Here is a 14,563-nt window from a genome sequence, read left to right on the forward strand (position 1 = left end):
CCAATGCTCTCATAAATACAACTATATGTGCTCTTAATCCTCCATTTGTCAAACAAATAGCAAGATTTAGATGATTTGGCCATGTCTAACATTATATAACATGTTTGGCCCCCTCTATATTGAGTTTCTGGCTCTGCCACTGCTCACCGGCCGGCTTGCCCTGAGCTCAACTGAAAGGACAACCAAGTGCAAATTATGCAAGGAAGCAACATGGCATGTATCCTTCTAGTGCTATATCCTACTCTCTTTGACCAGCAAACGGAAGATGCTTTGATCCTAGTCTACTACACCATGAAGTTGCTAACATGGAACATGTACGACGTAGTCTGACTACGGACAGACTACCTGCAATTATTGATGGTTCTCCCTCCTGATTGGTCTGTATGGCACACACTCATGCAGTTGCACATGTGACATACTCGAAATGCTAGTGGATATTACTCTTCGTCAACCTCCAATAAACAAGACTGCATTATTGTGAATGAAGGCACACATAATTAACTGTATATGATTGTGAGTGACAATGTTTATCTTGCAAAAGACCTCAGAGAAATAATAATGTACTACTGATTGATTGAGAATAACATGATTGTAGTGGGCTTGCCGTCCTATCATTATTTGTTAAACCAGAACTAGAATCGTAGGATAGATTGATCTGCTCATGGTACCAAGCCAGTGATGCAGTGCGCGCATATAAGTAGCACCAGTATGCGACCTATCTTGTCACAGACATATGCATTTGTTTCTCACACTCATACATAGCACCATGGGCCGGGTGAAAAGATTTTACCAGGATTTCATCCATATCAAGCTGCATAGCTTTTGCCGTATCAGTAGATATGTTGTCGATTCAATAGCTTTTGTCTATCGATTTGTTGCATTGCATGTTCACCCCTTCTGGATCCAACTGTCCTACTTCCTTGCCATTGCTATACTTGGTTCAGTCCTCTTGATGTCGCTGAAACCAAGCAACCCTGACTTCAGCCCTCCTTACATTGACATGTTATTCTTGTCAACTTCTGCTCTAACAGTTTCTGGCCTCAGCGCCATCACGATGGAGGACCTCTCAAGCTCTCAAATTGTGGTCTTGACACTGCTCATGCTTGCAGGAGGGGAGATCTTTGTTTCACTCTTAGGCCTCATGCTTAGAGTGAACCATCAAGACATGCCAGATCTTCCAAGCATGAAGATCAGCTCAGTTCCTGTCGAGCTTCAAGAGATAGACTTGGCGAATAGCGTGGCACTCTGTGATGAGTCGCAGCTTGAAGAAGCAGCTCATGCAATTCCACCCAAGAAATGTACAGAGTTGAAGAGGAGTAGGCCTGTCAAGTGCTTAGGATATGTGGTCTTTGGGTACTTTGCCGTGATCCATGTCTTGGGCTTTCTGCTGGTTTTTCTGTATATAACTCATGTGCCAACTGCAAGTGCCCCACTGAACAAGAAAGGGATCAACATCGTGCTCTTCTCACTATCAGTCACCGTCGCTTCCTGTGCGAATGCAGGACTCGTGCCCACAAATGAAAACATGGTTATCTTCTCAAAGAATTCAGGCCTCTTGCTGCTGCTCAGTGGCCAGATTCTGGCAGGCAACACATTGTTCCCTCTCTTCCTGAGACTATTGGTATGGTTCCTGGGGAGGCTCACAAAGGTGAAGGAGCTGCGGCACATGATCAAGAACCCTGAGGAGGTGCATTTTGCTAATCTGCTTCCTAGGTTGCCGACTGCATTTCTCTCCTCGACGGTCGTTGGCCTTGTAGCAGCTGGGGTCACGATGTTCTGCGCCGTTGATTGGAATTCTTCAGTGTTTGATGGGCTCAGCTCTTATCAGAAGACTGTCAATGCATTCTTCATGGTGGTGAATGCGAGGCACTCAGGGGAGAATTCCATTGACTGCTCGCTCATGTCCCCTGTCATTATAGTACTATTCATCGTCATGATGTAAGTTCATGAGTGCATTGCACTTCATTAATTGATGTTTCATTTCATATCATTTGATAAGTAGGTACAACTTACTGGCTTTGGAATCTCAAATTCATGTGCGACAATTTACTTCTTGGTCTCAGGTATTTGCCATCATCAGCAACATTTGCAACACCCAATGGAGATACTAAAACCACCAATGAGAACACAAAAGGGAAAGCCAAGAGAGGGTCGTTGGTGCAGAATTTGGCATTCTCACCGCTCGGATGTAACATCATCTTTGTGATAGTTGCCTGCATCACTGAAAGGAGAAGGCTCAGAAACGATCCACTCAACTTCTCCACCTTGAACATGATATTTGAGGTCATCAGGTGTGTTATTCTTTCATGTGATAAAAAAAAAACTTACATTACTCTCCCTAACTAAAGATGGAGAAAAGTTAGCAAGGCAATGGTAGCGTAGACTAGACATAAATGGCAATTGCAGCATAACATAAGAATGAAGTTAATTCATAAACAGAGCACTTTGTGTCTGCAAGAGCTAGACACGGCACTCCCTAAACTAACTTAGAAGGCAAAATCTAACTCGTGAATGCATTTCAGTAAGGAGATTAACTTTGTATGCTTTGTTTTGCAGTGCATACGGCAACGTTGGGCTATCCACTGGTTATAGTTGTTCTAGGCTGCATCAGCTGCACCCAGAGATCATCTGCCAGGACAAGCCATACAGCTTTTCTGGATGGTGGAGTGACGGAGGAAAGTTTCTGCTAGTCTTGGTCATGCTCTATGGAAGGCTTAAGGCGTTCGCCGTGTCCACAGGTAAATCCTGGAGAGTATGATACAGTTGGCCAAGACTAATTGCAAAGGCAAGTGTGCCAAACTGGTATAACTGTCGCGTACTTGCAAGACGAATCAGGTTTCTAGCTGGATCAGTGGATGGAAAAATATGTTGGTGGATGTTGGGCATGCAATGGAAACCATCTATCAACGTGTGGCATCTTGACGTGAATTCCGCAGGGTTCCAGCGGAAGACAATTGAATTCTTATTCTTGTTGTTAGGGCAGGGTTAGTATTACTTCACACAATTTACAATATAGAAAAAACTTGTTGACACCCTATTTATAAGCACAGCTAATGTTGCTCTATCATTGTAGTACATAGTACACAGAAGTTCCAGGAGAAACTAGATTTTTTTTTTTACTTAATTATCGAAACTCAAAGCCTGAAATTTGAATTAAAACAATGAGCAATACCTTTGGTATATTTTGTTGAGGTCTTCCAAAGGCGTTGCACAATTCTAGTCAACAGGCAGAGAAAGCATGAAGATCCAGCTAACACGCCTGAGTTTTGCACTAACGCTTAATTGCTTCGGGACGTGAACATGTGGTGATCAATTCATGCTAACAAATAATTGTACACACAGATCACGGAAGGCCACCAGGGAAGGCGAAGTTATAGTGAACGCAGAAATCATGCAAAGCGATAGAGCCATTCAGTTGCTGGTTACTGAGTTCACTGAACCTTGTCTGGTGTCTTCTTCCAAAGTAACTACTCGTTAGCATCTTCATATCAATAACAATAACAGGTTTACCTCGATTTTCAGTGAGCAGTGACTTTCCATCCGAACAATTATCATTTGAGTATGTCGGCCCTATTAGAAGTCGCAGTCGTATCTGAAAGAATAGCCTTTGGACTCATCTTATCTCTTCAGCTCAGGATCAATCAAGATGTAACAACAGCATGCCTCATTTATGATGCACCATGGCTAGCAAGCAACAGACTAGAAAGTGACTAACTGAGGGAAGTTTCCTGTCCACTGGTGGTCTATGCATGCCCCTTGAAGCATGGCATTAGAACACTTCCTGGCCATGAGTTCGGTCACAGCAAGACATGCAGCGTGTCATCGTTTTGTTTCATAGCACCACAATCACTTTTCTGACCATCACTGCTGAGCAACTTCAAGGGAAGAACCAAATGCAGAGTTCCATAATCATTTTCTGCACATTCTTGTTTACATTGTGAATTTATTTTTTTCTGCATTGTGAAATTCAGAGATGCTCTTATATCGATTTACATATTAAATATAAGTTTGGCATACTTTTGGGAAACTCCACTACCAGTAGCACCATACATGTAACTATGTAAGCAACACTTTCCTGGTGACCTGGTCGAGGTCGCTCTTGGCGGGATGGCAATTGGCAATTTGTCTTCGTATGGAAGCAAAGCCTTCACTTGCCTAATCTGGTGATGTGGTCATGGTTACCCTTTGAAAGATGACAATTGGCAAATAGTGGGAGGAAATTTTAGTACACATGCAAACTGTTCTTTCTATGCTGCTTTAGCGTGCATTTAGCATGTTGGTGCATGATCCTAAGACATAACATTAAATTCTGAAAGGTATCTTTTTCCAAAGATTAAAATTTAAGAACTGATGATATACTCCAATACTCCATTGATAAAGTTTTACTTGTAAATGCCAGGAACATACACTATGAAGAGCTCGAACCACTCCATTTAACTCCAATGCCTAGCCAGCTGCATATCATCAGTTCATCCGTGTTTATTTTTCAGTCCATTGCTTTCGATCTTAGCTTGCTTTTGATTCACCTGTCCTATATTTTTTTCATCAACATACTTGGTTTTGTTTCCTTGATGGCTTTGAACAAAGGTTAGTTGATTATGGAATCAAAGCCTAAAATCTGCATGGAAATAATGAACAATACCTTGGTATATTTTGTTGAGGCGCTATCCAGTCTGAGTACTGCACAAATGATTCACTTGAAGAAATAATTGTACAAACAGAACACGAAAGGCCATCATAGAAGCTAAAGTCACAACAAACGCCAAATCATGCAAAGGGGTAGAGCTATTGAGTTCAGTGAACCTTCTCTGGGGTCCTCTTCCAAAGTGAGGTGAATCCATTAGCATCTTCAGTCCGTAACATTTACAGATTTTACCTCAAGATTCCAATCAAGCAACACTCCCCATTTGAGCACCAATTTGAGTAGAGAAATCCTAGCCGGATGCACTTCAAATAACCTCGGGACTCATCTTACCTCCTCAGCTTAGGACCAATCAAGATGTAACTGCATCCTGGATTTGTGATGTACCATGGTCAGCAGGGAACTGACTAGAAAGGGACTAACTGAGAAAGGTTCTTGTCCACTTCTGTCTGTACATTTCCCTTGAAGCATGGCATAGAATACTTCCTAGCAATGAGTTCCATTACAGCTAAACATGCTCTGTGTCCTTGTAGCATAGCAGCTGCAATCGCTTTCTGACTCATTATTGCTGGACATCTTCAAGGAAAGAGCCAAATGCAAAGTACCAAAACCGCTCTATGCACATTCTTGTTTGCACTTTGCAATGCAAAATTCAGAGGTGCTCTTAGATCCATCTAAAATAAGTTGACCATAACTTCCAGGCAATTCCACTACCAGAACATACGAGCTGTTCCACCACCTGATTATTGGCATGGCAACGGGAAAAATTGTCTTCAAGGGAAGAGCCAAATGCAAAGTACCAAAATCGTTTTATGCACATTTTTGTTTGCACTTTACAATGAAAAATTCAGAGGTGCTCTTACATCCATCCAAAAAAAGATTACCATAACTTCTGGGAAATTCCACAACCAGAACATACGAGCTGTTACACCACCTGATCAAGGTTGCCTTAGTGGCATGGCAATTGGCAAATTGCCTTCAATGTAAACAACACTTTCACTTGCCTACTCTGGTGAGCTGGTCATGGTTGCCTTTAGAAAGATGACAATTGGCAAATGGTGGGACAAAAATTTAGCACGCATTCAAACTGTTCTTTTCTAAGCTCGATCTGCATGCCCGCACGCATAGCATTAAGTTCTGAAAGGTATCTTTTTTTCCAAAGAAAAATTATGGAAGGCATCTCAAACCGTATTGCCCATGTCTGCTTGTCCACTAACTTTGACCGGGCTGTATATATACTTCCATTGCTCACTTGTACTTGTAGTTGCCTGCTGAATCAAGGCACATACATCAAAGATATAGAGGCGCTGCCATCTATCTAACTCCAATGCCTATCCGGCTGCCAATTTTTCTCAGTTCTGCAAGGCATGTCAGCAATTCATCTGTGTTCATTTTTCGGTTCATTGCTTTCCATCTTAGCCCACTTTTGATTCACTTATCCTATTTTGTTATCATTGATGTACTTGGTTTTGTTGCCTTGATGGCGCTGAAGCCAAGCAACCCTAACTATAGTCCTCGCTATGTCGACATATTTTTCCTTTCGACATCTGCAGTCACAGTTACAGGATTAGCTACCATTAAAATGGAGGATCTTTCTAGCTCTCAAGTAGTTGTCCTAACTCTCTTGATGTTGTTAGGAAGTGAGATGTTTGTTTCCCTGCTTGGCCATATTCACGAGTTGAGCAAGCAAAACAAGCATGATCCTGAAGATAGTAGAGTTAGATCGGTTACCGTGCAAGATGAGTCGCAGATAGAAGAGGCAATCCCGGCAACACCATCAATTAATACCATTAGCCTCAAGAAGAGTTGCCTCAGATACATAGGGTTTGTGCTGTTGGCATACATGGTCTCGATTCTTCTTGTAGGTTCTCTATTGGTGTTCTTGTACGTAGCACATGTTTCAACTGCAAGAGATGTGCTAACAAGGAAAAGTATCAATACCATGCTTTTCTCCATATCAGTCACTGTCTCTTCTTTCACCAATGGAGGGCTGATTCCAACGAACGAGAGCATGGCGGTGTTTTCCTCAAACCAGGGCCTCCTCCTGCTACTCACTGGCCAGATTCTTGCAGGCAACACCTTGCTTCCTGTCTTTCTGAGGCTGGTGATATGGGCACTGAGAGGACTAAGAATAACCAGAGCTAAACCTGAAGAGTTTGAGTTCATGATGAACAACACAAAGGGTGTGGGTTTCAACCACTTGCTGCCTACCCAGCAGACAGTATTCCTCACAGCCTCGGTCGCTGCTCTCATAGCCGTTGCCATCACACTCTTGTGCTGCTTGAACTGGAATTCGGCAGTGTTTGCAGGGCTGACCCCCAACCAGAAGATCACCAACGCATTGTTCATGGCGGTGAACACAAGGCAGGCAGGAGAGAATTCCATCGATTGCTCCCTCGTCGCTCCTGCGGCTTTAGTACTATTCATCGCCATGTGGTAAGCTCCGCTCCCTCTAAGTTATTGTTGGCAGGCAAACAACCACAGGAACAATTAACAAGTATCTGTACATTTTCAGGTGCATTCCAGCCTCGACATCATTTCTCTCACTGCATGAACGTGACAAGAGGGGCATTACAGAACACAAGGATGGGGCAAACAAGAGAAGACTGTCACTGAATAAAATGCTGTTTTCACCACTAGCCTGCACCGCGGTGCTGATAATGCTGGTCTGCATCACCGAGAGGAGATCGCTCTCCGCCGACCCTCTCAATTTCTCCACATTCAACATGATCTTCGAGGTCATAAGGTAATTAGCCGAACACACTGAAATCTTCTGAAACTTTAGCCCTCTCATAATTCTTCAGGAACTGCTTGTGTTGTGACTGAATCGATTTCCACGCGTGCAGCGCGTATAGGAACGTAGGACTGTCCATCGGTTACAGCTGCGCGAGGCTGCCGCACCCGGAGAAGCAAAGCGTCTGCCAGGACATGCCGTACAGCTTCTCCGGGTGGTGGAGCGACCAGGGGAAGGTGGTTCTTGTCCTGGTGATGCTCTGCGGGAGGCTCAAATGCTTCCACAGGCAGAGGAGCTAGTCAGTTACGCCAACGCCATCAGATTGTCCGGCCATTTTTCTCTCGTGGTGCTCTTCAATCCTGGTGTAAATTCGCAAGAAATAGGTCCTGAATAATGCTTCTGTATGTGCAATTATATATGCTTCTGTACTGTACACAATACGAAAGCCACAAATACGAGCGCTTACAGGGTGGTGGAGGTTACCGGGCGGCGGGCTGCCCCGAGCTCGAGGCCGTATAACACCGCTGCCGGTGCCCCGCAGCACGCCGGAGCTCTCGATTCGCCCCGCGTCGCGGACATGCTCCGAGCCCGAGCGAACGGCTCGAGGTGGCTGCCGTCGGCGGCCACGGCTGAGAATGCCACCGGGGCTTGTCGCCGCCGCCCACGTAGTCCTCGTCCTCGGAGTCGGCGCCGTCTTCAGGGGCTGGGGGCGGAGGCTGGTGTGCCGGATCAGGGCCATCGGCGTTGACTCCGGCGGCCATCTCTGCTGCAGCGGCCGTGTGTCCGGTTTGGGCCGCGACGGGCTTCCAAGATTTTAATTTGGGCTTTGAGTTTGGAGAAGCTTAGCCCTCGAATTGTTGGACGAAATCACAGAAAAGCGAAGCGCGTTCTATGTAAGCAAATCCAACAGCGCGTCTCAGGGCCCAACTCGGATTCAATCCCCATCGAGAGAATCCGGTTTACTCCTTTGCCGCCACACCACCGGCTCCAACCCTTTCTTGCCCCCTCCGGCTTCCCGACCTCCGATCCGGCGAGCTCGCCTTCTTGCCCCAGAATCACGATCCGCGTCCTCTTGCTCCCTCCCGCCGCCATCTCGCGTTCGTCTGATCCGTTGCTCTCGCAATTCCACGGCCGCGACCATGGGCGGCACCACGGTGCTCCCGCCGTCTCTGCCCCCGCGCCGCACCGCCGCCGACCTTCACTCGTGCTCTTCCCGCGTGCGCGTGAACCCTGCCCTGATGGCGAACCCCGCCGCTGCCAAGAGGCCGAAGCGTCCCATGTCCGTGCGCGACGGATCGCAGCCGCAGCCGCCGGCGAAGCGCGTACGCGGTGTCTGCCCCGGCGGCGAGCTCCGTGTCGCGGTCACCACCGCCAAGATCAACCTTCCGTGTCCCACCAGCGGCAAGGATCCGAAAATTCCCAAGAACCAGGTCGCTGAATCTCCGGCGAGCGCGACGCAACCGAAGCCGCCGATCAGCATGCGCGAACTGATCGAGAATGCTCGCCTCGCCAAGGCTTGGGCTCGCCCTGCCGCCGAAGAAGAGACCAGCCGTCGGCGTGACATCGAGCGCAGCAGAGCAGAGGCCCGGCGAGAGGTGGAGCGGATGGTGGACACCGTGCAGTTCAACGACCCTTACATCGACCCCTCCGACGTGACCAAGTCCCCACAGGAGCTGCTGGAAGCAAGACAAGAAGCATGGCGTGCTCAAGCTCAGCTCGTTGCGATGGCTCGTCGACGGGACATGGAGATGTACAAGTGATGCATGCATAGCATATCCACGGATGTGTGCTGGAGTGAAGTGATCGGAGGAGGAAGAGAAGAAGAAAGCTCTTCCGGTGTGCAGTCTTACGGGTGGTACTCTAACTTAGCCGAGCAAAGCAGGGGAAGTAGTCTGCACTTTGCACTCAACAGAGGTGGTCTTACTTAACCGAGCAAAGCAGAGAAACAAATACTCCCTCCGACTCCAAAATAAGTGTCTCAATTTTGTATTAGCTCTAATACAAATTTGTACTAAGTTCAAGACTCTTATTTTGGGACGGAGGGAGTAGATAAGTAACAAGGTGTCAGCTATGTAGTTTGGTTGCAAGTGTCTAGGAGTATTTCACTGGCATGTTTTTCAAGTGAGATTCTTAATTTTACCATGAATTAATGAGTGTAAATTTATGATCACAATTGATCCATCAAGGCAAGGGATTTGTTTTATGCAATAGCCTTGGATCTGATTTGTGCAAGCATCTGTCACTCGATCTCTTCCTATGGTTTCATCTGATGCATGTTCCCTCCTATTAACTTTTTTTCCGTGAGTAAGAAGATTACTTTTGTGCTTGAACTATTCCAAGTTAGTGTTATTTTTTTCTGGAGTCATGAACTCCCGATGCACACATCATGCTACATTATTTGCCAAATAGCTCAAAGTGTACTTGTTGTCTGAATTTTCCAACTGCTGCAAATTTTGTTCAATACAATTGGTGCCAATATCAGATAAATTCATGTCACATTACAAAGAAAATAAATACTTGACATGAATGACGGTATCCTCTTTTTTTCCTTTTCGGTTTAATACGCTTCACCGAAAGGAGCACAATTGTGCTCCATCATGGAGCTTGAGTGTGCTTCGTTGGGAAGCATACTTTGTACTGACAGCGAACCACCCTCGTGCTCTGCTGGACACATGTGCTCCACCACGTAGCATATCTATGTTTCACCTTTTTTTTCTCTTTTCAGACACATCTGTGGTTCACTCCGAGGTAGAACACCTCTGCTCTACAACGAAGTAGACTTGTGCCCCACCAACGCTTGTGGTTCGCATGAAACACACCTATGCTGTGATGCGGGACCGCACTAGGAAACGACACATGGTGCATTCTCGTGCATCCCTGTGCATCACCACACAGCGTGGTACTAAGAGATACCTCTAACTAGCGAAAATTCAATTCGGCTCTTAGGAGCATATGTTCTTGCGCATCAAAAATGTTTTTGGCAAATGCCAATTTAAAAAAAAACAAATTATGTTTATTGTCACACCCAAATGCTACCTACAAATTTTTAGGAGAAAAATTTAAGCATTTTGACCTGTGAAAAAAAAAAGTTGAACGCCAAATCTTACCTTCAAATATTACACTTATTTTTGTTTTATTCATCGACAAAAGCATTGCTATCACATTTCGCATGAAAATTGATAAGCACGCTTGTTAACTAACAATAACATCTACACAAAAAATAGAATTTAAAAAATTTAGTTACTATTTATTTGGAATCTTTACTCCTAACTAGTAGAGTGCCCGTGCGTTGCCACGGGCTTTTGAAATAGTTGCAAGAGTTACATGTTAAATTTCACATGTATAAACAATATTGTGGCACTTGTGGAATCCATGCAGTAAACATGTCAAATAATCTTATCCATTTGGCCATCTTAGATTATAGATGACTCACACATGTCGATTATGCCAATATTGTGACAAATATGGAATCCATGCAGTAAACATGTGATGGTGACTGGACTTGTTAGTGGTTGCAACATGCCTACGATAAAGAAATATTTACTCAAAATAAATATTTCCAGGGATAATTTATTTGAATGAAAACAAGATATTTGGGTTCATATCAAATTATCACATATATCTTAGGTAACAAATTTCATCAACTCGGCATCTAAAACAGGACTTCTAATTAGAGTTATTCCTTTTAAAGGTAAGTCACATAACACCTAGAAATATATATTTTTTCCTTCCTCTTGGACACACAATAAGACGTGTCATTGTATATAGAGGAAATAAACTAATATAACTACAAACAATAGCGTTCTATTTTGCACAACAATCAATATAAATATATTGTTATGAAATTGTGCTAACAGGGTCTTGGGGGTGGCTGCCGCCTGCCGCCCATGCGTCGCCCCAATGGAATCTTGCGGGAGGCACCGCTCGCGCCTCCCTAGTGCAGCCTTGGACATGCAGCACAACCACCCCATTGCCGCCACCACCTCGCGCCACAGCATATCTTATTAGTTAGCAACGATCGCGTCAAACATGTACCATTAGGATCCTCACGCACACCAGGCGATATTGTTGATTTTATACCTTCTTCCTCCCCAACTATCTTCTCTTCGCCGTCCCAATCCAAACTCACCTCCTCGTCGATGACGCATTCGGCTCGCAACCTTCCACAAAGTTAAATTAAGAACAACACAAATAAACAAGCATCTAGTCGATCGATCTCATCTCACTATCCAAGTGGCCAAGCCCATGTACAATGCACATCAACAGCAATTCAAACGCTCGCTTGCTGGCGGATAGTATAGAACAATATAGAGATATTTATATATAGTTAAAAGCAGGTGTGTTGCTATTACTCTTAAATCAATGTAAAGTTACTATGTATTTACTATCTTTTTCTCTCAAGCTTCTACAACAAAATTAATCAAGCAGTGAATTTTGGAAAAAAAACACAAATTACAATCTTAATCCTGTCATACGTTTTATGTTCTTTGAAGATGATCAACACTAATAGTGAATTTGGAACATAAGAAAAGTTGAGGAACATTAGGCACTCTGCAGATTCTTTGCTCATGGCCTACAGACAAAACAATAACAACGATTCAAATAGAGAGATTAAAGTTCAGAACTTCAGAACCCCAATGGATGGCATTTCCTCCAATTCTGATTGAATGTTTCTTAAAGGATGGTATAGTTTGGAACTATGGCCTCGATGAGAAAGCTTTCAAGGTAATCATTCATGGTCTACAGTACATGGCTTTTGTGAGTGCACTCTTTGCGGACCTTTCTTTCTGTTTGTCCGTCACACCAAGAATGATACTCCCTCCATTTCAGAAAATAAGGTGTATTGATATCCTCCAAGTCAACCATTCGAATGTTTGACCAAGATTATAGAATAAAATATCAACATCTGAAAAACCTAGTAGATAAAATATAAAACTACTTTTCATGACGGATCGAATGATATAAATTTGGTATAGTGGATATCGATATATTTTCTAAAAACTTGGTCAAACATGCACTCGTTTGACTTTTGAAAAAACAATTAGACTTTATATTTAGGAACGGGGGGAGTATGATTTTTTCAGTTGTTCCAACTAACAAAAATGAGCTTCTTGAATAGATGAAGAATTTATGACATAAAAGGAGATAAGGACAAGACAAACTGGACTAAGCCTTGATTAGGTAGAAGGAAACCCCAAACAGAGTTGGCACGATCTGAAAAGACTCTAGGTTGGCACAATCCTATTAACATACCGGGACCAACTTGTGATAATTCACCTATCTGAATATATACGGCATAAAACAATAACTACATGGTTATCTTTCCAGGAAGTTATGTACACAGCTTATAATAAAATAGCTCGGTTCATCTACACTGATTTTTGCTCAGATCGATGGTGGCACATGACAGAAGGGTACACATAGCCTAAGCAAGAAGATTTAGAATAATCCAAAGTGGAAGGCAATACACCAACCATTAATCAACCAAGAATAGTCAAAAATTCAGAGCGTGTGTCATACTCATACCAAATGGAGAAAGATTGAAATGAGAAAATGTTTTTCTGTGAAGGAACAAAATTAAGAAATGGATAAAGTAAGAGGCTTGGTCCTTTGTGTAAAAGAACTGGGCAGGAAGTACAAATCTAACCTTGGAATGAGGATTGATTATTCATGTCTATCATCCCAACAAAGCATTCTCTCAACGCTTTCTCTCCAATGTAGCGTGTTAGCACTCTACAATGCAAAAAAAACCATGAATATATTAGTATGTGAAAACACTAAATAATATAACTCATGTATATGCATTAGATACTTGCCACATGAAGATACTGTTTTCTATGAGTATAATGACATGCATGGAAACATGAAACTGGTACGGATACAATCATTTAGACCCCTCTCCCTCTCCCTCTCCATCGCTCCCTCCCTCCCTCTCTCTCGCGCGCGCACCATTGGTGATACAGCATAAAGAGAAAAGAGAGACTAAAACGCATGAGAGCTAGAGGATGTACATTTTATCTACATTTTTCATATACAAAGAAAAGTAACCATGGATGCCAATGTTAATGCAGTAAGGAATTTCTTAGTATCTTAGTATGATCTAGGATATATGAAAACAAAAAGCAATATTCAAATGGAAATTACCAAAATCTGGTACATGTTGCTAACAACAAATTGCATGATTGATAAACTACATCAATTATGTCACAAGCTATCAGGCACTTCCAAATCATAATGAGTTTCACATTTAGTGTACATGAAGAGTCCAAGCAGTTAAGATACGATGTAGAAAAATAAACATGTGCATTAACTTAAGTACTCTCAATCAAATTAAGCAATTGACTTCACAATTATGGGATTATAGAGAACCCTCCAATGATAAAGAACGTTTCGGGTTTAAAAATAAGCATGATCAGGACTAACCTGCCAAAACACATTTTAGAACCTCTCTTAGTATCTGAATATATTCATCATTCGACATATCCTTGACAGTTTCCATATTTTCGTTTAACTCGAGGAAATTAATTAACTCAACAGTATCTTGCAGCATGTACTTTGACAATCTTTAAAAACAGAAAAAAAAATCATGAAAAGCCCACGATTAACGATATGCAGAAACAAATGATGTTGAAGCATGCTCAGGGAACTGTACCGTCAAAGCATCAGAACCTAGTGAGCTCTGAATAATATATCTAACAGTGGTTATGTAATTGCTTAAAAGAATTACTCCCTCTGTTCACTTTTATAAGGCCTTGAAGACATTTCAGACAATGTGCAAAGTAGTTTATTTTGAGTTGTCTGAAATGACTTATAAAAGTGAACGGAGGGAGTAGCTTTGTTAAAGCACCTAATATCCAACTTCAGCTTTCTTACGGAAGAACTGACCAAGTATTTTCTAGACAGCAATTCAAAAATATTATAGCACATAATAACATGAAGCTTTGCCTGCTTTTACAGATATTGAATTAGGAAAGGGTGAAGATGATGCACAAGTAACGTCTAATATTCACACAATAAGCAATTATGTATGCATGGGATATTGAGGGTTTGAGCAGAGATCTGAATTGTACTGGAGCTTCCTCCTCAAGTTCCAACTATTACGAAACAAATATGTTAGACATTAGCTTGCTTGTTTCTTTGATTCTTCGGTGGAGAGAAATCAGAGAATAGGTCAGCGCAAATGCTAG

At 43.0% G+C, this 14,563-nt stretch overlaps 2 protein-coding genes and 1 long non-coding RNA gene across 3 annotated transcripts in view; 2 read left to right on the forward strand and 1 right to left on the reverse strand.

Annotated features, from left to right (window-relative positions):
- Nucleotides 1-3,305, reverse strand: part of LOC119337817 — a 4,164-nt gene extending 859 nt beyond the window's left edge. Inside the window, exons 1-3 of the long non-coding RNA XR_005163614.1 lie at nt 3,173-3,305; nt 2,014-2,221; nt 791-1,907 (exon numbers count right to left, since the gene is read on the reverse strand). This is a non-coding gene — a long non-coding RNA (uncharacterized LOC119337817). The remainder of the gene's footprint in view (nt 1-790; nt 1,908-2,013; nt 2,222-3,172) is intronic.
- On the forward strand, nt 767-3,191 carry LOC119337815 (cation transporter HKT1-like). Its single transcript, XM_037610032.1, has 3 exons — nt 767-1,938; nt 2,064-2,291; nt 2,557-3,191. Exons 1-3 carry the CDS (start codon nt 767-769, stop codon nt 2,756-2,758), a joined length of 1,602 nt encoding a protein of 533 aa, XP_037465929.1. The 3' UTR covers nt 2,759-3,191.
- Nucleotides 3,306-5,939: 2,634 nt separating the features above from the next.
- Nucleotides 5,940-7,829, forward strand: LOC119337816 (probable cation transporter HKT9). Its single transcript, XM_037610033.1, has 3 exons — nt 5,940-7,078; nt 7,158-7,388; nt 7,489-7,829. Exons 1-3 carry the CDS (start codon nt 5,970-5,972, stop codon nt 7,673-7,675), a joined length of 1,527 nt encoding a protein of 508 aa, XP_037465930.1. The 5' UTR covers nt 5,940-5,969; the 3' UTR covers nt 7,676-7,829.
- Nucleotides 7,830-14,563: the final 6,734 nt, after the last annotated feature.

This window comes from Triticum dicoccoides, chromosome 7B (genome assembly GCF_002162155.2).
Source record: "Triticum dicoccoides isolate Atlit2015 ecotype Zavitan chromosome 7B, WEW_v2.0, whole genome shotgun sequence".
NCBI lineage: Eukaryota > Viridiplantae > Streptophyta > Magnoliopsida > Poales > Poaceae > Triticum > Triticum dicoccoides.